General features: G+C 44.8%; 1 protein-coding gene across 1 annotated transcript in view; it reads right to left on the bottom strand.

Moving 5' to 3' along the window:
- Positions 1-25,948, bottom strand: part of TENM2 (teneurin transmembrane protein 2) — a 141,211-nt gene that overhangs the window by 49,569 nt on the left and 65,694 nt on the right. The window contains exons 4-9 of the mRNA XM_019635981.1: positions 20,063-20,273; positions 16,900-17,019; positions 13,760-14,021; positions 12,263-12,530; positions 6,708-6,851; positions 6,023-6,272 (exon numbers count right to left, since the gene is read on the bottom strand). Coding sequence (XP_019491526.1) covers positions 6,023-6,272; positions 6,708-6,851; positions 12,263-12,530; positions 13,760-14,021; positions 16,900-17,019; positions 20,063-20,273 — 1,255 coding nt within the window. The remainder of the gene's footprint in view (positions 1-6,022; positions 6,273-6,707; positions 6,852-12,262; positions 12,531-13,759; positions 14,022-16,899; positions 17,020-20,062; positions 20,274-25,948) is intronic.

Raw genomic sequence — 25,948 nt, 5'->3', positions numbered from 1 at the left:
CAAAGCCTGGTGTGTCAGAGTGGCAGCCGGGAATTCGCGTGTCTATTTTATATTGCTTAATGAAAGTGAAATGTTATCTGCCACCAGTGGTAGTCATATTTGGCTCTTAATTATTGCGATATCAATTCCACTTTTTTTTTTCAGTCAAGGTTTTGTGAAAAGACTGGATGGGATTGGGGGCCGCAGACCTGACCTACTTCTGGCCTTCAAACATCTGCTTTAAATTGATTAATATAATGTCCATGTTGGGGGAAGGTGAAAGGCTTGGGTGGGGGACCAAGTCACCGAGAGTGCAGAGTCCAAATGACCAGAGACATATGAGCTTTGGAGGAAGGCTGAGGTCACAGCTCCTCCAACCCAGGGCCATGAGCAGGGTGGGTGCTTAGCAGGCAACAAACCAAAATGACAGCACCATTGAGTCATTCTATGTAATTAAGCACAGGTGCCCTATTCACAAGGGACAGGCGTGGGCTTTGTGTCCATGGCCTCAATAACACCAACCCTTTAAGCATACCCTTTGAGGAAAAAGTGGTGTCTCCGATTCAAGAATTGAGATGGATTAGCTCTTCACACTGTGGAGTCTCAATGACTCCTCTGCGAAGCCTTCAGGGCCTCTCCAAGCATTACCAGCTTGCCTTGCAGAGCTCTCATCAGGCTGTCTTGTGATTTATGTGTGTATGCTTGTCTTTGCTGTGAATGGAAGTGAGTAAGTAAATATGGGCTTGACTTCTTTCCATACTGTTGATTTTTAGTAGAGAGCCCTGGAGAGAGTAAAGCTGGGAAAATGGGTTCTTGAGTGATGGAAGAAAGGAATGAGGCCACTTCCCTCAGTGCGGGGCAGACCCTGCCCTGGACTAGTTCCAATCCCTCATGTCTTACTCAGAACCACACAGCTGCAATCAGCTGTTGTCTCTTTGTAGCCCTACGCCCTCTGTGCCACAGAATAGGGTGGAGTTGGAATGGCCACATGTTTTGTTTATTTTAGTGCTAACCAAAGAAAAGCGAGTTGGGATACACTTGATTTAGTTTTAGGGAGATGTGCTTATGTGGCCCATACGTCCTCCTTGCACCTAGTTACACTATTGCTAGCCATTCTGGTATAGGAATGACTTTCAGGAACGCTCCTGCCCTATTGTACGGATTCACCCAGCATCATGACGGGAAGTGCAATACCTGATGTAGACGCTGCATTTCACTATTATTAGGACATCAATGACAAACTGATTAATCAAACAGTATTTACATTATTCACTGTACGAGAAAACCTGAAATGCCCAGAAATACTATGAAAGAAGCTTAAGTTTTTCCAAAATTTACAATTCTAACAATTTTTATGATATCACCCTTCATCAATTGTAAACGCGAAAGAAAAATTTCTAATTTATCAATAATTTAAAACAAATAGTGACCAGCTCTACTGGAGGAAAGGCTAAATATCTCTCTATTCTTTCTATAGATAATGACGTTACAAAAATCATTGTCACATTAAAAGATGATCAAAGAGGATGCAGCCAAAAAGTGTAGGCAAACAAGTATCACGGAAGTGGGAGAGTAATTAATTAGTAAACAAATTAAGTTATTTGTCTGGGTTTTGTGATGTTTGCACTAATTGCCAGCTTTTCAAAATTTACAATTTGTTTTGGTTTCTTTTCTCACCCTACATCATCTCAGTTTTGTTCCAAACTCGCGTTAAGATTCAGCCCCCTTGAAGCCTGGCACTGTCTTCGGTAAAAGAGCTTTGAAAACTGCCAAGAGCTGTCCAAAATTTTATGGGGATATTGTTGTTGTTGTTATTCTGGGTAGGGTGCTGTGCTACATTTTGCTTCCTGAGTTTATACCCTGACTATACACGGAAGGTATTTGCTCTCTAAACAGAAGCATATTCCTCCCTAACATTCTACTTTGGCATCAAGCGGGGCATGTCCTGGCTGAAAGTCTCAGGCAAAGCTGGCCTTTGCCTGGTGAGGTTTACTTCCACGTTCTGCTGCCCTGGACGTCCTTCCCAGGCCCCCCTTCGCCATGCCTCCTCCCTCTCCAGCACACCTGGGCTGGGCAGGTCCCGTCCCTGAAGATCTTCCCTGATGCGGCGATGCTGCTGACTCACCTTGATAACACCACCAGAATCTCAGCACGGGGAAGTGTTTTAGTTGGAAAAAAATATATTTACTATTCTAACTGTATATTTGGAACATGAAAAAAAATTGGAATTTCAAACATTATGGAAAGTGTGAGATTCTTATTTTTACCAAAAGGGGCCAAGTTAAGAAAAGGCAGAGAGACACTGTCCCATCCTTTATCATTTGCTGCCTTATGTTAGGGTCCAATTCCTAAGGCATTCTCCGCTTGGAGAGGAAGGAAATATTTTTCTCTATGACAGAAATGCACCCTAAGATGTTAGTGACTGACACATTTACTCTGCTCCACAGGGCTTGGGTTTTCCAAGGACCACCGGGAGAGGACGATGGTTATGAGAAGAAAAACGGCTGCTAATGTGGGCTATCAGGCTTTTTGGGGAAGCGAGTGTTGAAAATGTCTTGAATGCTGGTGGAATCAGATCACACAGGTGATAACCATTTTGGCATCAGAAGTTTTTCAAGTGTGTGGAACTCTGCCCCTCTATGTTTTGGATCAGCAAAGGAAGCAGGAAGGGAGAAGGACAGCGAAAGGACCATGAGGACGTTTAAATACAGTTCTGGTTCAGGGGCTCAGCTCTGGGGCGGGTAAGCGAGATAGGGATGGGCACCGGCTCCCGAAATTGAATCATTCAGCTGCCAACTCACAATGGAGAAAAGACATAAGCGAGACAGGTCTCGCCCTCCCCCCACCCTCCCCCTCTGCTGGTTACTGTTTTGAAGAGCAGCGGGATTGACAGCCCTTTGTTTTCAGGTATGTAGTGGGAAGAAAAGAAGAATCACACCAGTGTTCTTGTAAAAGCTTAACTTCTAATCGTCTCTGGATACCTGGCTGATGAAAGCAAGAACATGTCCTAAGGCGGTTAAAAAGGAATAAAAAAAAACAACACACAGCACATCGAGGAAATTGGTAGATACACTCCCTCCAGCTATCTCAATGTCACCCTGTGGGCGTGGCCTCTACAACTTAAGAGACTTGGAATCAACAGCAAATTCCAACAAAAGGGAGGACACTGGTGTGTCTCCTTGAACTCAAGCAATGTGTCTTGAGCCCCTGGTGTGGACCAGACACTGCTCCTGGCATCAAGTGCAAAGATGCCAAAGGTGCCTGCTCCGCAGAAGTAAGCACACGAGAGCCTTAAGGACCTGCACAGACATGAGAGAAAAACAAGGCAGTAAGCACAGTTACCTTTTGTGGAAGATTAGCGTTACGTGACCCAGAAGAGGGCGAGAATTATTTCTGCTAGGGACATCGGGCTTCAAGGAAAAGGAAGGCCTTCAAAAGGAGTACTACAGACGGACATGATGCCGCAGATTAGGTACAGAAGGTATGTTAAGTCGAGTGAGCAGCATGAGTCAAGGTTTGGAGGCGGGAATGCAGCTGGCAAGTGCAGATCTGGCTCAGGGCAGGAGGAGCAGGGACAAAGAAGTAAGGGCCAGATGTGGAGGGTGACAAATGTCAGACTAAAAAGTGCGACCCTCATGGAAAAGCGTGATGCTACCTCCGCCCCCTTCCTGCTCCTCCCATGGCTCTGCATTGCCTGCAGGATGTCTGAGAAGAAGATGACTCTCCTGGGATAAAAAGGAAACACACATCTTGGAAAGGGGACCTACTTGGGGGTCTCTAGGGGAAGCAGTTTGTCTAATTGTCATTTGGGCAGCTTGAGGATTATCCATTTTGCCCCCTTCTTCCTCTCATTGTTCGTCTGTTGATTATTACACGCTCTTGCTCCGCTCCATGGCCTCCCCAGTCTGTGTTTCCATGATGGTTGGCTGTTGGCTCTTCTAGGACACTCAGCTTGACTTGGCTTTGCTTGCCTAGGAACCCAGCTCTCACTCTGGTTGTTCTTTGAGTCTGGCTTTCATCGCTGTCTGGACCCTCAGAGCCCAGCACAGGCATGGCTCACCGTCACGCTCAGTAAATGTCCCCTGGATCACTGAGGTTGCAACCTTCTTGAGGTCCAGCTGGGGTTTTCTGCTTTCTTTTCACTTCTCCTGGGGCTTGGCACAGTCTCAGCTCCCAAGAATACTGAGCAGCACTTGCTGATGGCTGGATCACTGATCTCTCTCCCAGAATGGGTCTCAAAGACGTGAAGAAGAAGTGCAACCTGCTACTTCATCTAAGCCCTTCACCTGGCCACTGAGGCTGCTTCAGGAGGCACCGCTGTCCACTCGGTTGCTCAGGTCAATATCCTAGGCATCACCCTCGTTTCTTCTCTCTCTCACTCCTCCCCCCATTCCTTACGTGTGATCCATCAACAATTTCTGTCAGATTTATCTCGAAAATACATCCCAATAGGAACACTTCCCATCTCCCCTGCTATCACCCTAGTTCACGTCACCATCACCCAAATCCTAGACTATTGCTACAGGCTCCCTGTGGGTTTTCTGCTTTCACTCTGCATCCCTACAGTCCATACTCCACAACGTAGCCAGAATCATCTTTAAATAATGCAAATCACATCATATCAACTCCACCTCGCTTCTACCTCAACCTCCAATAGCTGTCCATTGCAGTTTGTCAACCTGGTCCGTAAGACCCTGAAGCATCCGTCCCCTACGGACCTCTCTGATGACCACCTCGAACACACTCTGCCCTGAGCTCACCACCCTCCAGCCATATTGGACTTCTATCAATCCCTCAGATAAACCAGGTTATTTGCTTATGTTACGGTGTTAGCACAACTTCTCTCTGCCTGGAATGCTTTTCCCCACATCTTCACATGGCTGCCCACCTGGTTCAGAACCCATCGTAAATGTCACCTAGTATGAGAGGTTTCTCTGACCATTTTATCTTAATGGCGCTTCCTGTCCTGCCCCGCCTCCCGTCCCTATTTCTTACTCTGTTAGATTTTCCTTAAAGTGTTTAATGCTTTATTTGAAATTATTATTTTTGTATTTGTTGAATACAACTTGAAATTATTATTTTTTGTATTTGTCCACATGATTTGAAGTTCCCTATCTGACAACTAACCCAACAACGAGGGCTTTGCTTGTTCCCACGTTTTTACCCCCCTGGCTAGAGTGTCCCCGGCGCAGTATGCATTCACCAAATATTTGTTGAATAAATTTTCCTCCTTATTTATAGACTTCATTTCTCCCTCTACTTACAGATTCCTCTCTAGGTTTGAGGGCCTAATCAACTTTTCTGGGAAGGAAGTCTCTGACAAAGTGTCCAGCATGGGGGAGTCTGGACTTCAGACTTAGCAGCAAGCACTCACTAGCCAGGAGGAATCTCCCAGGGGTGGGCGGTACCTAGTGTGGCCTATGAAGTAATTCTAAGTCAGCTAGTGAATATGCAAAGATCCAGAGAATTTACAGACAGAGAGCACATAGAGGTGGCTTAATATAAACATCTGAATTGGTAAAGGAACATTAGTGGTTCTCAAACTTTGATAAGCATCAGAATCCTCCACAGTGCTTGTCAAAGATAAAAGACGCCTTGGCTTTTCTCCAGACTTACTGAATCAGTGCCTCTGGATCTGTATTTTTTAAAAAGTGCTACTTTAGAAACCACAGAAATGGACCAACAGCATAAAGTAGCTGTTCTTTCACACTCTGGTATGTATTAGATTCACATGTGGAGGTTTTCTAAAACACAGTCACCCAAAGTCCCACCCCAAGCACCATGACTGAAAGCGTTCACCCTTGTTTGCAAGTCAGGTGTTGACAATTGTATCAAACACGTGTGTGATGTTTTACAGATACACAAAGCATTTCCCCAACTCCTTATTGATTCCAGGCCTAGGTTTCAAACCTCAGCCTATCACATGGAATACATACTCTCTGGAGAACCCGAGATGTGGCCACCACTTACCCAGGGAAGCTTTGCAGCACTGGAAGCAACAGAGCAAAGAAAAAAAAAAAAGGTCTTCTGTCTGGCCACTCACCGTAACTCTAAGATGCTGGTCACGTTTCGCGAGGGAAAGATACGCCGAATGTAATTGAAGTCGCCGACGAACAGGCTTCCATCAACTCCGACAGCCAGGGCCACGGGGGCCAGAAGCTTGTTGCCGTCAGCAAGGCCGTTGCAGCTGGGACAGGAAATGCTCCGGCGGCGGCCGTTGCCCATGATGCTGGTGATGATAGCGGGCTGCTGGGTCAGGAACTGGTTCTCCCCAGTGCCCTTGTGTAGGATTCCTGGGGGGCAGTAAGTGAGGGTGGTTACTGCGGGCCTTTGGGGGGGACACTTCTATCAGCCTATTGAGGATGAGGAGAAGTGACAGGGAGAAGAGAAACAGTAGGAAACTTCGACTGTGGGGAGCTCCCCAATTTCCTCACGATGCTGAGAGAGCTGTGATAGAAATGGGTAAACCCCAAGGCTATGGTATTGGGTGAGATGAGGTTTGCCTAGGTAATAGAAGAAGACTTCTGAAGTACAGGAGGGTGGATGGTCTGGGAAAAGCAGCCCCAACGTTCTTTGACATTTAAAAGGAGAATGCAGGAAAACCCATGAGTACTTTCATGAAAAATGGCTGAGGGAAGGGGAGGGGCCACCACATGAATGCCAAGGCTGGAAAGAAGGTTCCGGAGGAGAGACTGGGCTGACTTTGAAAAAGAAATGTGCTCACATACCACTTTTAACATTGAGGATGTGGTGTTTGTCCAGGGACCAGCCACCGAGGTTGGAAGGGTCCAGCTCAAATCCCTGAAGGACAGCTGTCCTTTTCTCCCACAGGATTAGACTAGGGCAGGTCTCATATTCAAACCCGACAGACACTGAAAGATAAAAGGGGGTGGGGCAGGGTGGGAGGCCAGAGAGTTGACTTGATTATTCTAGAACTCTCCAGCAGGAACAGGAAGTGCGTGTTTGTGGTGGTACAGATTCCATTCCCAAAACCCACTCAAGGAGGTGGGCTGATTGTTCTTCTTGTGATCCCACACAATATTAAATTCAAATTTCAAGGTAAGCTCAACCTTGAAACTTTACACAGTGGTACTCTGTGGGGATGGTAAGAGCTTTCCAAAGAACAGCTGGCTTTCAGAAATGACCCTGGTGATGTGGAGGGAGGAGATGAATCACTTAAAAACCAATACAACTCGCCTTCAGAGATGGACAGGGGAGTGCTTCTCTCATGCCTGCTGTTCACGGCATGCATTTATTCTATTTTGCGTTACTCATTTTCACTCACTAGGAAAAAGGCCTATGGAAGCCTAGTGGCTCATTTCTAAGGAGATTCTGGAGGCAACAGATCATATACGTTAAGGCACTTTGTATGTTCACTCAGGATTCCAGGCAGTGGTAGGCGAAATAGGCACAGAGACACAGCCTGTCAATTACATGGCAAGTCAGTGGGGAACAGGATCCCAAACCTGCAAAAATCCTGCATTTGCCAAATGGACGACAGGAGAGAGAGGCGGGAGATGAAGGACTTTAGTCCTAATTCACTTCCCCATGTGTAATACGGAGCGAGTGAAGCCTTCATTTCTCATAGAGATGTGGTAAGGACAGATGAGACAAAACGCCGAGGTGCCATGTATTTTTAATTGGAACGCAGCTTTAGAAATATGAGGCATTGTTATTATTGCCGCTCGTACTACATTAAATTCTTAACTATGTGTGTCACCTTTGGGGATTCTCCGCAGCTTCTTTTAAATCCTGAGATATAGGAGTGTCGATATGAATGCAAGATACATTTTATCTTTTTCAGAAAAACCATACATTTCCTAGCTTGTCCTCTGAAAATTCCAAGAAAGAGTGACTGACCCAGCAGCAAAGAGAATTGCTAGTGCCTGGCTTGTGGTCTTGAAATATTATTTCTCATTAAAAAGAATCAGGGCTCCTTGAAGAAATGGCCAGAGCAAGAAATGAACAAGATGAGGCCAGGCCATTTTATCACACCAGGTAGAAAGTAAGGAATAAAAATCTACTGGGGTCATGTTGAAAAAATTTGGGAGTCAGCTTGAAGAGGCTTCCATTGACCAAAGATGGGACAATTTGACCATTAGTAAAGATAACTTCAATGGATTGAAACATATTAGAGACATTTCACTTTATGAGTTCATAATGTATTAAAAAAAACCCCAAACATTAATTTGCCACCATTAGAGGATGTTAAAAAATGCCTTATTATATTGAAAACTAGTAAATAAAGGGAAAGAATTAAGCTTTTATCCTTTCTTTATTTGAACTGTACTTAAAATAACCAAGTAGTTAATGAGAATGTATCTCTATATAAAAGTATTCTAGCTAATAAGTAAAGAAGCAATTATAGGATTATTATAAAATATCATTTTGCAATCCCTAATGACCTAATGGATCGAGCCAATGAGCATCAATGGCTGCTAAAACCACCAAAGGATAGACAAGCTGACATTAGGTGTCTCCAGGTGAAAGAAGACAGCACCGTCTATCAAGTTGTCCCTCTAATAAAAAAAAAAAATCAAAGAATACCTAGGAATAAATTTAACCAAGGAGGTGAAAGACCTGTGCACTAAAAACTGTAAGACACTGATGAAAGAATTTGAAGAAGACAGAAATAAATGGAAAGATAGTCAATCCTCATGGATTAAAAGAATGTTGTTTAAAAGTCCATATGACCCAAAACAACCTACAGAGTCAATATAATCCCTATTGAAATACCAATGGCATTTTTCACAGAAATAAAGCAAACAATCCTAAAATTTGTATGGAATCACAAAAGACCATGAATAGCCAAAGCAACCCTGAGAAAGAAGAACAAAGCTGGAGGCATCAAACTCCCTGATTTCAAACTATAAATATATTACAAAGCTATAGTAATCAAGATAGTATGGCACTGGCATAAAAACAGACATGCAGATCAATGGAACAGAATAGAGAGCCCAGAAATAAACCCATGCCTATATGGTCCATTAATTTGTGACAAAGGATCCAAGAATATACAGTGGGGAAAGGACAGTCTCTTCAATAAATGGTGTTGGGACAAGTGGACAGACACATGCAAAATAATGGAACTGGACAACTATCTGACACCATACACAAAAATTAACTAAAAATGGATTAAAGACTAGAATGGAAACCTGAAACCATAAAACTCTCAGAAGAAAGTAGGTGGTAAACTTCTTGACTTTGATCTTGGTGATGATTTTTTTGGTTTTGACTGAAAGCAAAGGCAACAAAAGAAAAAAATCAACAAGTAGGACTACATCTAACTCAAAAGCTGCTGCACAGCAAAGGAAACCATTAGCAAAATAAAAAAGCCATCTACCGAACAGGAGAACATATTTACAATCATGTATCTGATAAGGGGTTAATATCCAAAATATATAAAAACTCACACAATTCAATAGTAAAAAACAAACAAAAAGTTCAATTAAAAATGGATAGGAGATCTGAATAGACATTTTTCTAAAGAAGACATATAGATGGTCAGCAGGTACGTGAAAGGGCGCTCAACATTACTAATATCAGGGAAATGCACATAAAAAACAATGAAATGCCATTTCACACCTGTTACAATGGCTATTCTCAGAAAGATAAGAAATAACAAGTGTTGCAGAGGATGTGGAGAGAAGGGAACCCTGTGTACTGTAAGAATGTAAATTGGCGCAGCCTTCATGGAAAAGAGTATGGAGGTCCCACCCAAAATAAAAAGTGAACTCCCATATGACCTAGCAATTCCAATTCTGGGTGTATCTACCTGGAGAAAACAAAAACACTAACTCAAAAAGATACATACGCCCTTATGTTCATTGCAACTTTATAATAGCCAAGATATGGAAAAAACTTAAGTGTCCGTCCATGGATGAATGAATGAAGATGTGGTAAGTACATACAATGGAATATTAGGCAGCCATAAAAAATACAAAATATTGCCATTTGCAGCAACATGGATGGACCTTGAGGGCATTATACTATTTGAAATAAGTCAGACAAAGAAAGGCAAACACTGTATGACCTCACTTACACGTGGAATCTTAACAAAAACAACAAAACAAGCTCATAGATACAGAGGACAGATTGGTAGTTGCCAGAGGTGGGGGTGGTGGTGGTGGTGGTGGTGGTGGTGGTGGTGGTGGTGGTGAATATAATAAGTAAAGAAAGTCAAAAGCTATAAACTTCTAGTTATGAAATAAATGAGTCCTGGGGATGTAACTTACAGCATGTCAACTGTAGTTAATAACACTATATTACATACTTGAAAGTTGCTAAGAGAATACATCTTAAAAGTTCTCATCAGAAGAAAAAAAAATTTGTAACAATGGGTGGTGGCAGATGTTAACCAGACTTATTGTGTTGATCATTTCAAAATATAGAAATATCAAATCATTAAGTGGTATACCTGAAACGAATACAATGCTGTTATGTCAATTATACCTCAGTTTAAAAAGTTTGTATAAGTTAAAAAAAAAATCAAAATCAAAGCTTAAACAGAGAAAACCTCATGATCCAACTATGAATTTACAGGAGATATAGATCAGAGGAGTATGAAACATCCACAGGTGTGCAATCGGATACAAACCAGATTTTGTGAAATTCTACAGGCAAACAACCCATTTTCTTCAACAAACATATCATAAAACAGAAAAAAGAGAGAACTAGTGATGGAAGGGGAAAATGGCAGATTAAAATATTTAAATCAACCAATTGCAAAAGGTGGATCTTATTAGGCTTCTGATTCAAACAAAGTAATGATATTTTAGGATACTCATAAGACAATCAAATTATTGAACAATGATGGGCTATTTGATGACATTAAGAAATTATTGTGTTTTCGTTGTTGTGATAATGATATTGTTGCTATGCTTTTAAAGTGTTTTTTAGAGATACATACAGAAATATTATGGATGAGATGACGTGATGTCTGGAACTTGCTTCAGAAAGATATGGGAGGTGGGGGAGTGGATGAGGGGTTGGTGTAAATAAGATTCATCATGAGTTGATAATAGTAGAGGCTGGAGTCCATGGGGCGCATTATAATATTCAGTATATTTTTTGATGCTGGCTTTCATTTTGCTATAGACTAAAGCCTGTATTATATTTTTTGATTAGCCACTGCTTATATTAAATGTACTACTTACTCCAAAAACTTATTACTATCTTTATTAAGTTACAGCTCCAGCTGCTGCTGAAACAGACCACTAGGGCCATATCCTGAGCATGTGCAACCTGCTAGGTGGGTGACTTCATGCCAATTACTTACTGTGTCCCTCCCGTCCCAATTGCACTATGGGGCTTATCAACCCTACTTGATAGGGTTATTGAGAGGTTACCCGAGACAAAGGGTTTATCACACTGCTCTGTACAAGGGCATGTCTGAGAAACACTTCCTGCCAATTACAGTGAAAATTTCTGAGTTTGCGGGTTTCTCATTTTGGTAACTTATTACAGTTCTGGAAAATCACAAGTCTATTGGTTAAAAAAACAAAACAGGAATCTGGATTTTAATTAACCCCAAACAACTTTCTACAAGTAGGGAAAATGTACTAGGTAGGTTGATTTTAATCTACAGCTCACAGACATATATGTCTCTTCAAAGACATATAACAGTGGGACACTTCTCTTATGGAGGGTCTTTCATGAGTGGGGGGTCATGTGATTCCTTCAAAGGCAAAGCCTGAAACATAGCATGTGGTTTTCAGATCCCACCCAGCTCCATTTTCTGATTCTTGTGGTGCGTTCTGTGTCATTTGCAAGTGCTCATGCAGGAACATGGCCTAGCCCCTGCCACCCCTCTCCCCTATCTTGAATATTCTGCTTGTCCACTACATTCCAGCCACACTGGCCTTCTCTTTGTCCTTCAAACGTAGGTCACTCTTCTTTGTTTTTGCCAGGAAAAGAATGCTCTTTTCCTGATTTTCACATGGCTTCTTGTCATTCAAATCTCTGTTTAAATGTCACCCACTGGGGAGCCTTCCCTGAACGCCTTCACCATTACTTGCTCCTCCCCCCAGTGTATATCACTTATTTTTATTTTTGTATTAGCACTTATCACTGCTTGATATTTTCTCTTCCAGTTTGGGTTTATTATCTCGATCCCCGACGAGAAGAGAAGGTCCATGGAAGAGGACTCTTGTCTATCTCATTGACCACCGGATTTTTATCTACTAGACTAGTACTTGGTACATATTGGGCACTCAACAGATATTGGTCAAATGAATGCATGACTAAATCCAAGCTACAATAAGGGACTGAAATGGGAACATACCAACGGCGTCAGAGAGTCCGTATACCCTTTGGCCGTATGCGTCTGTCTTGTCCCAGATGAAGGTGTAGGCCAGGTTGGAAGAGGCCTGGAATGATTTCTGGAAGAGGTGCCCCTCTACAGCGACCATCAGATGAACCTTGATGAGGTTCAAGGGCACTGTGGACTGGGTCATGGTGATCTTTAGCAGTGACTTGTAGCCTGCAGTCCTGGAGCTCAGGTAGCGAAGCTTCACGTTGGAACCAGGGAGCTCGATTTCTTCATGGAGAACCTGGAGAGAAAACACGCAGTAGACACGCTGCATCCAACGCGCCCTGGCTGGGGGGCTGCTCTCCACCCCGAGGCTGCCTGTGGCTGCCATCCTCACTGAAGCATCACGCCTCACGTGGGGTGCAAGAACCACTTCCCAAGGCAGGGGGTGGGGGTGGGTGGGGAAGCAAACAAAACTTTATCCTACATCATGGAACGAAGGGGCTTAGGTTATGATTTTTGGATTAATAATTATTCTTGGTCACTGTTGTGTTTCTTTTTAAAAACCACACTGTTGGCAAAAGATGTAAATAAGAACAGCAGGCTTTATTGCTAGCTGCATGCAAGGAGGCCACGAGAGGCTGTAATTATATGAACCTGCAACTTCCACTGACAATTGGTATAAAGCAACAGGGAGGCAACAATGTAATATGCCCTCTGTTGTAGCACGGATGTAGATCATTAAGGAGCCTCTTATCACGCATCTCTGTGACTAACAGGAATAAAAAGCAATTTGCAGGTGGGTTGCACATATGTATATTGCTTTTATTTTATTAAAAGCACTGGTGGGCTGGCCGAGTGGCACGTTGGTTTGGGACTGGCTTGGGACGCCAGCTCTGAGCAGCAGGGCCCCAGTTTGGATCCCACATGAGGGCCAGTGACGCTGCGCCCTCTACAGCTAAGGTGGTGAACAACAGCTTGACCTGGAGTTGGGCTGCTGTGAGTCACCAGTGATGGCATAGGCTGCAGCCCCTGCTGCAGTGGGCTGCCGTAAGCTACCGTGAGTGGCCGGCAGCCGGCGTGAGCGGTTGGCAGCTGGCGTGAGCTGCCCTGAGCCACTGTGAACGGCTGTCCAATGGCTGGTGAGTGACTGCCTCATCCGGGAAGAGCGCAATGATAATACCAAGATGGGCCAGTGAAGCGACGTCCTCCACAACTAGACTGAAGAACAAAAGGACAGCAACTTGTCTGTTCCCCTCCCCCAATTCCCCAATAAAATCTTTTAAAAAATACAAAAAAGCGCTGGTGATTTCCAAAGTGTTGAACGATTATGTGGGAACATCTAGAATGTCTAGGACAGATTTGTTTTTTTCTTCAGTGACTATAAATTCTACTCCATCCCTACTTTTTGTCCCACCTCCTAACATTGGTTTCAGGTCCACCCAAGGAGAGCTGTGTGGGAGGCAGCTGGCCGGCCAGGTTTGGTCCAGGCAGTACTGTGAGTCCTACCCGGGTACCCGCCATGCCTACCTGGGTCTCAGGCACGATGGGATTCTGCCCAGGGGCAGCACTGAAGAAGGTAGACAACGGGGAGGAGATGATGATTGGATCTGGCCGGACAAAGCCACTGAGGTCACAGCTGGGGATGGAGTTCTCCTCTGTCTTCATCACCAGGGTGTCCATGGCGTAGAAGCTATTCCACGGCAGCCACACTGTGCGCTCCTGGCTCATGAATGGGGCTCGCTCGAAGTGCAAGGTCAAGGAGGCACCCCCATTGGCGATCAGGTCAAACCTGGAGAGGAGGTGAGTGGGCTCACTGAGAGGGGTGAACTCACCTTCAGACAAGGCAGGTGCTCTGACTTATGCACCTGAAGGCGGGGGGGGGGGCAGTGCATGTAGGAGAACGTGTGGGCTTTGGAGGCAGACGGGCTGGTTGGAACCCAAACTCTACCACTTACTAGTTGTGTGGCTGTGGGCAAGTCACTAACCCGCTCCGAGCCCAAGTTTCTCCATCTATGAAACGGGAATAATTATAGCGACTTCACAGTGTGGCTAAGAGAATGCAATATCATGATGAGTGCAGAGCAAGGGTCTGCAAATGAGGCCCAGCAGCTAAATCTGGCCCATCATCTGTTTTGCTTAAAAAAAAGTTTTACTGGAATATAGCCATGCCCATTCATTTACTTATCCTCTCCAGCTGTTTCTGTGCTATAATGGCAGAGCTAAATAGTTGCAGCACAAACCATATGGCCTGCAAAGCCGAAAATATTTCCTATCTGGCCCTTTATGAAAATGCTTCCCCCTCCTCATGCAAAGCACTTAGCATCGTGCTAGGCTAATAAAACGTGGAGTTATGATGACACGATGCTAGGACACAGGGAAGGGCTCATTAAAGCTGCCCTTTCATCAGCTTTGCTGTTTCTGATTTTGTTCGTTTTTTTGTTTCATAGAACCTTAGCTTTTTTGTTTCCAGATACAGCTGACATGTAACATTATATTGGTTTTAGGTATATGACATGATTTGGTATTTGTCCATATTGAGAAATGAGCAGGACAATAAGTCTAGTTTTCACGACCACATGTAGTTACAGAATTTTCTTTTTTCTGGTGATGAAAACGTTTAAGATCTAATCTCCTCACAACTTTTGAATATACAATACGGTATTATTAACGAGAGTTGCCATGCTGTATATTACATCCCTGGACTTATTCTCTCATAACTGGAAGTTTGAGCCTGTTGACCACCTTCACCCACTTTGCTCTGCTTTTGATATTTTTGACCATCATTTTTACATTATATTCCTGTTTTTTTTCCTCCAGGGCTGGACGGAGGTGTATTTCCAGTACAGTAAAATAAAGGTACTTCTTTCCAATTAATGGAACAGAAGGAGGTTCATGCAGAGAAGTCTCTCAGTGTTAAGCCTTCCTCCTCTGCTAGGATCTCATCTCTTTGAGGGGAGAGGTGTCGTCTTGCTCATTCCAGAATCCCCAGCAGCAAGCAGAGGGGCTGAATCACAGTAAAAGCTCAGAGAACATATGCAGACCCACTGGCTTCACCCAATCTTGGTAACAGCTTTGGTGTTTTATAATGGACATAAAATGAGTGAACACAGAGTACGTGAATACACTGAGATGAATATCAGAGTGAGGACAGTATGACAGCATACTTATTACATTAATTTGTTTATCTACTCATTTGGGGGCATGCACACTGCTGGGGATGGTTTTCTATCAGTCACAGGAGAGAGTCCAATGTTCTGAAGTGAGATCCTTCCTGGCTCGTACGACAGAATCAAATCATGGATGTCTGTGGCACACACCCGCCACCACACAGCAGGCTGTGGGGCTCCTCGGAGCACCCCCAAACACATACTGTTACTTCATGGCTTTGCAACCTGAACAAGCTGAAGAATTGCCACTCTAGGAGGTGGGACAGACAACCTGGGACATGGACTTGGGCCACAATTAGTCAAAAAACAGCTAAGAGGGATGGGGCACCATAAGGTGGGGACAGACAGTATGCCAAAGACTCAGAAATATTCTCTTGTGTTGTCACGGGAATTTGGGGGGCAAGAATACTGGATTCTAAGAATGGAGAAGGCCCAACGTAGCTCTGTGGAGCAACACAGTTGTGGTGCTTTAAAAGAATTAGATTTGGTTGCAGAAAGGTATGAGTGAGGCATCAGCAACTTGACAGTGTGAAGTGACTCATCAGACATCGGCTTTGGGTTGCACAGAATGTGAGGATGGGGCTACTGTGGGCTGGTCATTTTTGAAACTACCCGCAAGGTTATCTTAAGACATTAAAGAATAAGGTCAGGCTCTTCACCAGAAAAAGGCAAGAATCACCATCCTTATCTACATGACACATGTATGATTTTCCAGACTCTAGTTTTCTAGAAAAAGTACTGCATCTGATTATAGCAACAGTTTCTTCTTTCATTTGGAACAGAATATTATAGTTGTGTTTTGTTTTTAGCTCAGGGTAGGTGAGTATTTTCCCCTTCCCATGGATTTATTTTCTTTTTCTTATCTTTTTCTTTAAATTTCAACTCCATGCCCAATGGATTAAGGAACTGACAGAGCTTTCATCTTGGTGGGCGCTGCACGGGTGCGTGTTTCCAATCAGAAGCTAATAGGGAGAGGTTGGCTCCTTCACACAGCAGGGTGATGGCTAAATGCATTTAATTAGGCCTCTCTGATTACATCCCACCCCCTCAAAACAGGAGCAAAAGCAACACAACTCCTAAAGCCACAGATGAAAGCAGAAGGGGTTCACCACAGGACACTATGTCATGTGGCGCCTTGTCACCCTGCGCCGCCTTTGATTTAAAATAGGACTGAATTTCCAAGAGCTGCTTTCCCTTCTTTCTAGAATCCAACCCCCTCCCCCAGCCTCAGCACCAACATAGGCAGAGAAAAGCGTTTACCTGACATGGAAGAAAAGAAAATAATGGCTGCCAGCAGCCTTGGATAGGTGGGCCATTCTATTTATTTTTTATACCATCTTGAAAACCCAAAGTGAAACTCTCTAGATCACTAGAGGTCTGGCCTGGTGGGAGTTCCAGTCCACAAGGTTCCACGCCACGTGGTTCCAAGCCAATAGCACCATCTGTCTCTTTGTCTACAACCCAAGTTCTGAGTAGGTAGAGACCCGCAAATCTACTTACGTGCCATCTTGGCGAGTGATGGTGTAGCCGTATTTTGGGTACTTGACAAAAGACACGTTCACACCAACCAGGGGAGTCCCATCTGTAGTTACTACTTGGCCTCGGATGAGAGAAACCAAGCTGAGGGAAAAGAAAACATGGGTTTTTGAGCCACACACAAGAGAACGAGGACACAAGAGAACGAGGACACAGGGGTGGGGCTCCCCCTTCCCATTGCCACTGCCCCCCCATTCTCATCTATCCCTAAGGCAAGGAGAAGACCTCCCCCCCCCATTAACTGCTGGCTCACGTGATCATAGCTCAGGCAGAAGGGATGTCTCAATGCTCGCTTCCCCTGACGAGCAGAACTGGTGACATACTGGGGTGAAATGCAGGGGCAGCACCTCCAGTCATTCGTCTGGGCCCTGAGGTCCCCTGTGCAGGTTCCCTCTCCCCGTGGCCTCACTACATTTCTAGACCTCGTGCGACTTTTGCTTGGCCCAGTGTCAGGCTGCCCCTCATCACTCGTGTTTGCGCCTTAGTCTGGCACAGAGAGCATTATATTTGGGCGAGAGCTTCCCCATCTGGCTACTCACTTCCTTTCTTGGCTATGGAGGAAGGCAAAGTTCCCCTTCTCCTCCAGGCTGGGGTGGCAGGCGGAGTGGAGGGGAGCATACAGAGGTTTATTATGAGGCTGGGACATTTACATTGTTTTTGACTGCCCTTAAGAGCAAGATTTCTCACAATCCATGACAGCTTAAGGAAAACAGAATGTTGTAGATATATACATGTATATATATTTCTGGTAGAGCTATCTTGGATTCTGGATCCCATGTAATTACATATTTCTCTTACATCAAGTTCCTGCTATCTTGAGAGCAGGGGAAGTGGTTGAAATCCCACTCGACTTTTTTCCACTGTCAAAGAAAGCTCCCCTCTCTCCAGATCACAGTAAATAGAATTTTCCCAAGGATGCCCATATCCAACTAGGCACTTCTGGGAAATCCCAGAAAGCCGCCGAGATGACACAATATTCCACTCAAAATCCATGGAGGGAGAACGCACCTGCCTCCTCTCACCTGAAGTCTCTTGCCTTCCTGGAGAAATGGGCTCAGGAGAGGTGCCATTTTCGCACTGAGCCCCCAGCCTACCAGGCTGGTCTGCAGCTGTATTGTTCGCCTTCAAGCCGCTGGCCAATGTGGCGAAGGCAGAGAGGTTCGCAGGCTTCCAGGGTCCTGGACATGCTCCCAGTTTCTGGACTAGGTAATCAAGCTGACCTGTTCTTTGCCAGAATCCTGTCCAAACCTGCTCGATTTTTGGAATGCACTTAATTCTGCAATCTCAGGTGACTCCCAAACTGGAGGGATGCTTTCTCCAAGTCCCTGTTTTGATTAGCAATACCCCCAACTGTTCAACCCTTGGAAGATCTCAGGAGGGTTTAGTCTGTTCCACTGACAGCTCTAATTGTCTGCTACTGGCTGCCTAACAAATGAATCCCATTTTTAGCTGGTTCCAACCACAATGCTAAGAGTCTTTTGAAAGTGGAAAACTAATTTATGCAAATAATTCTTTTGTTCAATTTCCTTTCCTTATCTTGGCTCAGCCTAAGATTTCTTTCAGGTCTTCCCAGGCACAATTTTAAAATCAATGATGTGTGTTGATGACCACAAGATGCAAAGTGCTTGTGATGAGAAAACAAAATTGAGAGTACATCCCATGGTGGGGGTTTCCTCCCTTCTTTCTTATACAACTGGCTATTTCTATTAAATCATTCTTGAAGCACGAGGCTTTGCAGAGCTCCATAGGAATAAAAGGAGTTGGGCTGCCTATGAAGTCTACCCCCTAGTTTTCTAATTCTTCATTGCTTCTGGCTTCCTATCATTTCGAGGCAGTCAATTTGCAGAAAAGATTCAGCTAAGACATGCTATCAGTTCATTTCTATTTATGATTATTGATGTGTAACAATTATCACATTATCTAGATAGTGAGATCTGCTCTATAAATTATAGTGGTGGAGCCAAGGCATTTTAGTTATTTTTGTATGCCATTATTGAGGGGAAATGCCTTCTTAGAAGTCTTGGATTAAGTTCTTTTTTCACTCTAGTTTTGTCCTTCATTATTCATCAGACAATCATGTACTGAAATTCACATGCTTGGTGAACTTCAACCTATGTCTTAGAGTAACATTTTGTGTCTCTGAATTATGTATTGTGGACATGCTAGAGCGTGGGCCCATCTGGGTGGTACTTTCTCCAAAGCAAGTTGCTTTTGCCCAGATCTCAGGGGCTGGTACAGTCCACCAAATATTCTGGGGGCCCTGCCTGCTTACCCATGTCTTGGCTCAAGGTGTCTCCTGGAAGTGGTAATGATGGTGGGAAGGGCAAGATTAAGTTTTAAGGAACAGTCTGTGGAGAAAGAGCATGAAAAGGGGAATACCAGGAAATGACTGGATTTAGGGCAGAAATATTGAAATGTTAACAGGAAGCTGATTGAAAGAGAGCACTGGCCTTTGAAAGATGCATTCACAGTAGAAGCAAACTATATGCAAACCAAACCGAAAGGCTTATGGCCTAGTACAAGGGCTGGTCATGAGTCTCTGGCACTAGGAATTATGTTCATAATTAAAAGAAAACATATCCACAGAATCCGTGTCCCAGAACTAGGATCTAACAAGCAGAACCATGTTTTCGGTCAGAGATTTGTGGTTTCTTTTATTTTTTTGAGGGGTTCTTGTATTAAAATAATAATATTACTGCGTGTTATATATTCTACACATATTACTCTAATTTTACCAATCAAGGAAATGAAATTTATGAGGTTAATTAACTTGCCTAATATGACATAGCTAGGGGGTGTCGTGGCTGAAACAGAAGAGGTATTAAAATAATAATGATAATGTCAAAAATAATAGATCATAAAAATGACCTACAAACCAGGCCGTCAACAGGTCTCTCCAGCAGGTTCTGGGTTCAAGGTGACCAAATCCCAGAGAGAGAGACCCGGACTGCCCTGCAGCTTGACCCACAGAGAGGAAAGGGCCTTCTATGAACCAGAGCTGGGAGCTGACCTCTTGGCGCACTTTCCAGGCCAACAGGGCCCATAGAAAACCCAGGAGCACTTCCTGCTGCTCTGACAGGAAGGGCACCCGTGGCCTCGGTGGCCTGCAGGGACAGGGAGCACCCACCTGCTGTTGAAGGGGTTGTCTCCAGGAATGATGTGGGTGCTGTCTTTGCCTGCCAAGAGCTTGATGCGGTCGTAGAAGGACTTCACTGCGGGCGAGTCCGTCTGGCTCTGCTGGATGATGTCCAGGGGGTCCCGGGACCCCCGGCAGAGCAGGCTGTTCTGACAGGCCGACTGCAGGCAGCAGTCAGGGTCCAGGCAATCCACCAGGCCGTCTGGAAGGGCAGAGGCAGAGCCAGGGTCAGGGGATTCCGTGCCACACAGCCATGTAGAGATGCTGGCACCTTTGTCCCAAGCACCATCAACCCTTCCCGAGGGCCCGACTTGGCAGGCTGCACACAACAACCCTAGTGCAATTGCAATATACACACCTAGAAAATATAAGGCTGAAAGCAAGCAATTTAAAATATTGACAAAGTGGTTATCCCCAAGTCATAGGTTATTGTGTTTCTCTTCCTTTATTTTTCGTTTCTGGAATTTCTCCTTTTCCTGTGATGAGCAACTATTATTTGAATGGTTGGAAGTAAAAACACTTTGCTTTTAAACAGCACAGCACAAAAATTTGCCCATAGTCAGCTCTCAGCGGCCTGTGCTAATGGATGCACAAGTGGTCAAAATGCATGGGATTCCTCAGCTCCCGCTTTAATGGAGAAAAGCATTCTACCCCTGTTCCCCCTGAGCCAGGGAGGGTGCTGCCAAGCAGTTGGAGAACCAGGTGTGGTGACTTTTTCGTTTTCCAGGGAACATGGACAAATGAGTTTAGCTTGAGCACCCTGACATTCAGCCATGAGTTCACCCAAGTGTTTCTGGTGCTGCCTGGCCACATACCTGCAGGACGCTGAACGTCCTGCTTTACCTACCTGGATTCCTGCCCCTCCATCCCTTTCCTGGGCTGATTCCTACTTCTCATCTACCACTCAACAAATGTTTGAGTGCCATCCATGTTTTGGAACTAAAATGGGGAACAAAGAATGATGGCGTCTGTCCATCAAGAGCTGACACTAGAGTGGGGGAAACAGATATGACCCATCCTCTCAGATCCAGGCTCGTGCGGCCTCCTCCTCCAGGAAGCCTTCCTGATGCTGCCCCTGTCTAGGGAAGGTATTCCTGTTAGGGGTATCCCTGAATCAGAGATTCTCAGAGAATGGGTCTGCATCAAAATCCTGTGAGAACCAAGGGCCTGCCCCAGACCTCCCAAGTGAGAGCCTCCAGGAGCAGGTCCTGGAATCTGCATTTTAAATAAGATTCTCAGGTAATTCCAATGCACCATAAATTTTAGAAACAGTTGTTCATGCCCACTGTGTTGTTTTAGAATTAATTATCTGTGTGCTTTCTTCCTGTCTGGAAAATGAGCACTTTGAAGAGAAGCACAGTGCCTTATTTGTTTCTATATTCATGCCTCACTTAGGGCCAACCACAGAATTGGGTACTCAATCAATGTTTGTTGAGTGAATAAAGGACAGTTCCCCATTCCTCAGTTGTCTCTTAGGGCTGAGGATGGGGATGTTTAAAACAGTGTACGCGCCTTGGAATTCCCCATGGGAAGGGATTAGCTAGCCAACCCTTATTCACTCTGCTGGGAATTGACTGAACTCACAGTGGAGAAGCTTGGAGACTAACTCGCTTGTACCACCTGGATTTGATCGCAAGGCATTTTGGGGCCATAATTAACATCATAGAAACACGTACTCAAACCCTGGGCTGTGACTTGACAAACACTTGTACTGGAAATGCTGAATCAGAGGCCTGGCTGTGTGCATTCAATTTACTCCAATGTAATTTTTTGGCATTACTCTCCTCGCTTGGTTCTGCTAATGAAATCAAAATATGTAATTTCACCAAAGTTCCACTGTAATTTAGCAATTAATGTACAATTATTTGAATGCGTTACTTTCTTTTTTTAGCAAACAAACAAATTAGGAGGTTGCGCGTTTTGCCTGGCTTTAAATGACTAAAGCTAGCCTCTCATTTTCCACATGGGCAAATGTTGCTGGTGTGCCTCATAACACACGTAGCTTTACAAAATTTCCTAGAAATGCAGACGCAAGAGGGTGAGCTGGCACACATGCTTGGAATTTAGAGACTTTTGAAGTCGAGGCTCCGAACACCTCAGCCCAAGGTGTCGGCTGGATCAGGCACCCCCAAGAGCCCAGCAAATCTCAGATCCGAGAAATGGCGCGGCTGAATTTTATCAGCAGCATCCTGCTGCGGAAGCACGGATTCAGGTCCATGTTCAGATTGGCCAGTGGGTCCCAGGGCCCTCGGCAGCATAAGAAAAAGCAAAGAAAACATAGTATTCTGCCTTTAACATTGCCTGCCATGGCGAGCCTTCACTAGGCAGACGGAATCTAGCACGAAGGTTTGCGTGGGATTTCAAAATGTCCCGCTGAGAAATGTTGGCAGTGCTTCATTCAGCGGCTGCAGGAACATCTCAGGTGAGAAGAAACCCACTGTAATTAGCGCTCTCGATTTCTTTAAGGCCGCCGGCCCCTTCCCATTAGGAGTCTCATCCATCTCTGGTGGCCTCCCCCTCCCGAAGAAGCTGGAAATATGCCCCTCCCGTCCCAAACCCATTTAACGCCCACTCCGTATCACCAGCTTGAGGGCCTCAGCGGGCTCAAATAATAAGTTAAGACAGTTTTCCTATTAGGCAGTGAACATTTTCCTCCCTCTAGTCGGCCACTTGTTCTGGCCTTGTGAATGTTTCAAAAGCGGGGGCCTCAAATTTCCCCACTGTTTTGTTGATTCTGGGCTTTTGATTCAAGGGCCTGTCTGGCAGGAGATGTTCTATAAACACATCCGCCACAGAAGATGGCGAATGCTAACAAAAAGACAAAAAAATAAGCATATAAATGATTTCCTCCCACGTAGTTACATCTACCTGTCCCAGAGATGGCGCATTTGGGGTTCCGTCCATTATTAGGCGTGAGCATACGTGATGCCTGTAATGACCTTATCATGTTGCGTGATTATGGGCTGCCGCTGCCAAACTCTTTCAGACGACACTGTGAACTTTAAATTGGCACTCCAATCTCCCAGTGGCCTGTCAGTCATGAGAATCGTATCTTTATGCCAGCAAGCCCCTCGCATGGAGTCTGACATGCGATCTTCAGTAAATTACCCTGTCACTGACAATCTTGCAGTTATCTTGCAAACAATCAAGCCGGCACTCAAACTGTTTTGAATTGCCAGTTCGGGACCCGAGAGGCTGCCGATGTCTCCATTCCACAGGCACGCGAAAGTGTCACAGTCCTCTGATGACATTGCACAATTTCTTTCTTTCTTTATCTACCAACTTATGTGCTCGTCGGGTTGTTCTCCCTCATGCTAAGCGTGGTGAGAGAGGTTTGCAAAGCCCCTGAAAAGGGCCCGGTTCTGACTCGGCAGTTATGGGAAAGTGACCCAGGCTTTCCCAACGGGCTGACCATGATGGTGTCCTGTGTCTGCGTGACATGTCCTTGTTTACTTCACTCTGTGTGATGTGGCCATGGAGAATTGTCTCGGTACGCGCTGTCAGAACATAGGCAAAATCACAGCCCTGGCTGCATGCCACACACAAACGTCGTGTGCTAATTGCAAGGGCCATTTCAGAGAAATATGGGCGTGGAGAAGCGTTCTGAGAACAGTACAGAAGGCAACTTTTATGTTGCGTTTGATAAAGAAAATCAAAGAGAACCTTCTATAATAATTCTGGCATGTGAAGCAGAAATCAGGTTCATGCTAAATTGAATCTTTTGCATTCAAATTCCCAAGGTAAAAGCCAAAAAAGTCTCATAGCATCAGAGGTAAGAGCCTGGCCTGTGGAATCAGATGGATTTGGGTTTGAAGCTCGCGTCCCTAGCTGTGTGAGCCTAAAAATGTAATCAACCTTGCTGAACCTCAATCTGTTTGCCTTTAAAACTGCGTTATAATAGTGTATCTATCATAGCGTTAAGTGATGGAGAATAAATAAACTGATGTACAGATTATCAGCATGGCGCGTAGTGTGTGTACAATGAAATGTAGGTATTACTACTACCAGAAACTCCCTGAAATTTTCAACTTTTCCAGTTTATAAAAACTGGACATGAAAATACATGAAATGAATATCCCCTTATTAGAGTCAGTCACTGTTTTGTGCTATATAGTAGGTTGAATCTTGGCAAGAATGCTGTTTCCAGGTAGTGATAAGTTAATAATTGATAGCAATAATAAGTGCTATAGATTGAACAGTATTTACAGCACATATACTCTTAAAGTCCTCACGACAACCCTACAAAGCAGAATACTGTAACCCTTAAGCTGCAGATTCTGGCTTAGGGTATCTGGGTTTGAATCTCAGGTCAGCTACTGTCGATCTGGTGACGTTGGACAATGAACTGCTGTGTGCCTCAGTTTCCTCATGTACAAAATGAAGATGGTGTTAGAAGGTGTTGTTGGGAGGATTAAAGCAGTTATGACATGTACAGCATTTGGAGTAGTGCCTGGTAGATGAGTATCTGGTAGATTATCCCCATTATGACACCACACGTCTTATAGGAGCCGGAAACTGCTGCTCAAAGAAGCTAAGGAAGTTTTCCAAGTGGCTAAGCAGCAGCTTTGGATAAAAAGTACGAAAAGGCAACCAACGAGGTCATCACCCTTTGTTTTCTTCATTACCGGAAGGAGAAGACATGAAATTCCCAAAGGGATAAAGACAGGACAGTGGACACCCATCAACAGGGGAAAGTAGGGGCGGCCATGAGATCCCTCACTTCTGTCTACTCCCACAGCTGGGGAAGACTGTGGTTGGTTGAAACGAGCATCTGAAAAGGAATCTACATGAGAAACAAGATGCCTGGGAATCCATCCTCTGCCACGTGGGCTGCTGAGGCCCCCACTACTTACCGGGGAGAGTCAACCCCCACTCAGCTGTTTACCATGGGCACAAGGTGGCACTTGCCTTCTGGGCTGGCTGCAGGTTTGTGTCAGCTGTTTCTAGCCCCTCCTAGTTTGCTCTGCTGGGTTTTTAAGGGAGCTCCTAAACAGTCATGGATTTACCCTCAGCGCCTTAACTGAACACTTAGTAAAGCTCAGGGAGGTAGGGGAAGGGGCCCCTGGTCAATGCAGAGGCTGCAGAGCACACAGTAAACATCTGGATAGCTCAGGGTTGGCTGAAACATGCACCTCTTTTCTGCCAGGTAAGGCTGCCTGAGTCACTGCATCGCTCTCCCAGGAAAGGAAGGGCTCCGAGAATGAGAGGGTGGAAGTTTCATTTATTTTCCTCTTTGATCTTTGTAAACTGTGCAGCTTTTGGAGAATCCAGATGGAAGGATTTTGTTCAATTTTTGGTGCCTTTTGTTCCCTGTAGCTTGGTATGCAAGTGACTCCCTCTTCAACCTGCACGAACTCTCCGGCTTTCTTGGGTATTAAAGGCTTCAGAGAGACATCTAAATTTACTTTTCTCAGTTTCATTTTGTGACAGGGTGGCACAAATCGATGCCAACGATTCAATTTAGGTGCCACAGATAGCTCTGCGTGGGTCTGCATGCAGCACCTGGTTGGGAACTGGTCAGCGGCTCAGATTTTAAAAATGAGCCCCATTCTTTCCAAACCATGGTTTGAGGACAGGTAGCACCAACCACCAAATCTACCTTCCCTACTCATGGGGCCAAGAGGCCTTAGAGTGGGTTGGTTAAAACATGGGCTTTGAGGAGTACATACTGCTCCATTTATAGGACGTTCAAGACCAGGCAAAGTTAATCATGGTAGAAAGTCAGAAATTGTAGCTATCTTTAAGGGAGGTATTGGCTGGGGAAAAATTTAGGGGAATTTTCTGGGTACTGGGAATGTTCTAGATCTACATCTGTTTACCTGGCACGCACGCTCTCTCTCTGTCTTGCTCTCTGTCTCTCTGTCCCTCTCTCTGTCT

Source organism: Hipposideros armiger, unplaced genomic scaffold (genome assembly GCF_001890085.2).
Source record: "Hipposideros armiger isolate ML-2016 unplaced genomic scaffold, ASM189008v1 scaffold_25, whole genome shotgun sequence".
Taxonomy (NCBI): Eukaryota; Metazoa; Chordata; class Mammalia; order Chiroptera; family Hipposideridae; genus Hipposideros; species Hipposideros armiger.
This window is presented reverse-complemented; position numbering and strand designations above follow the sequence as displayed.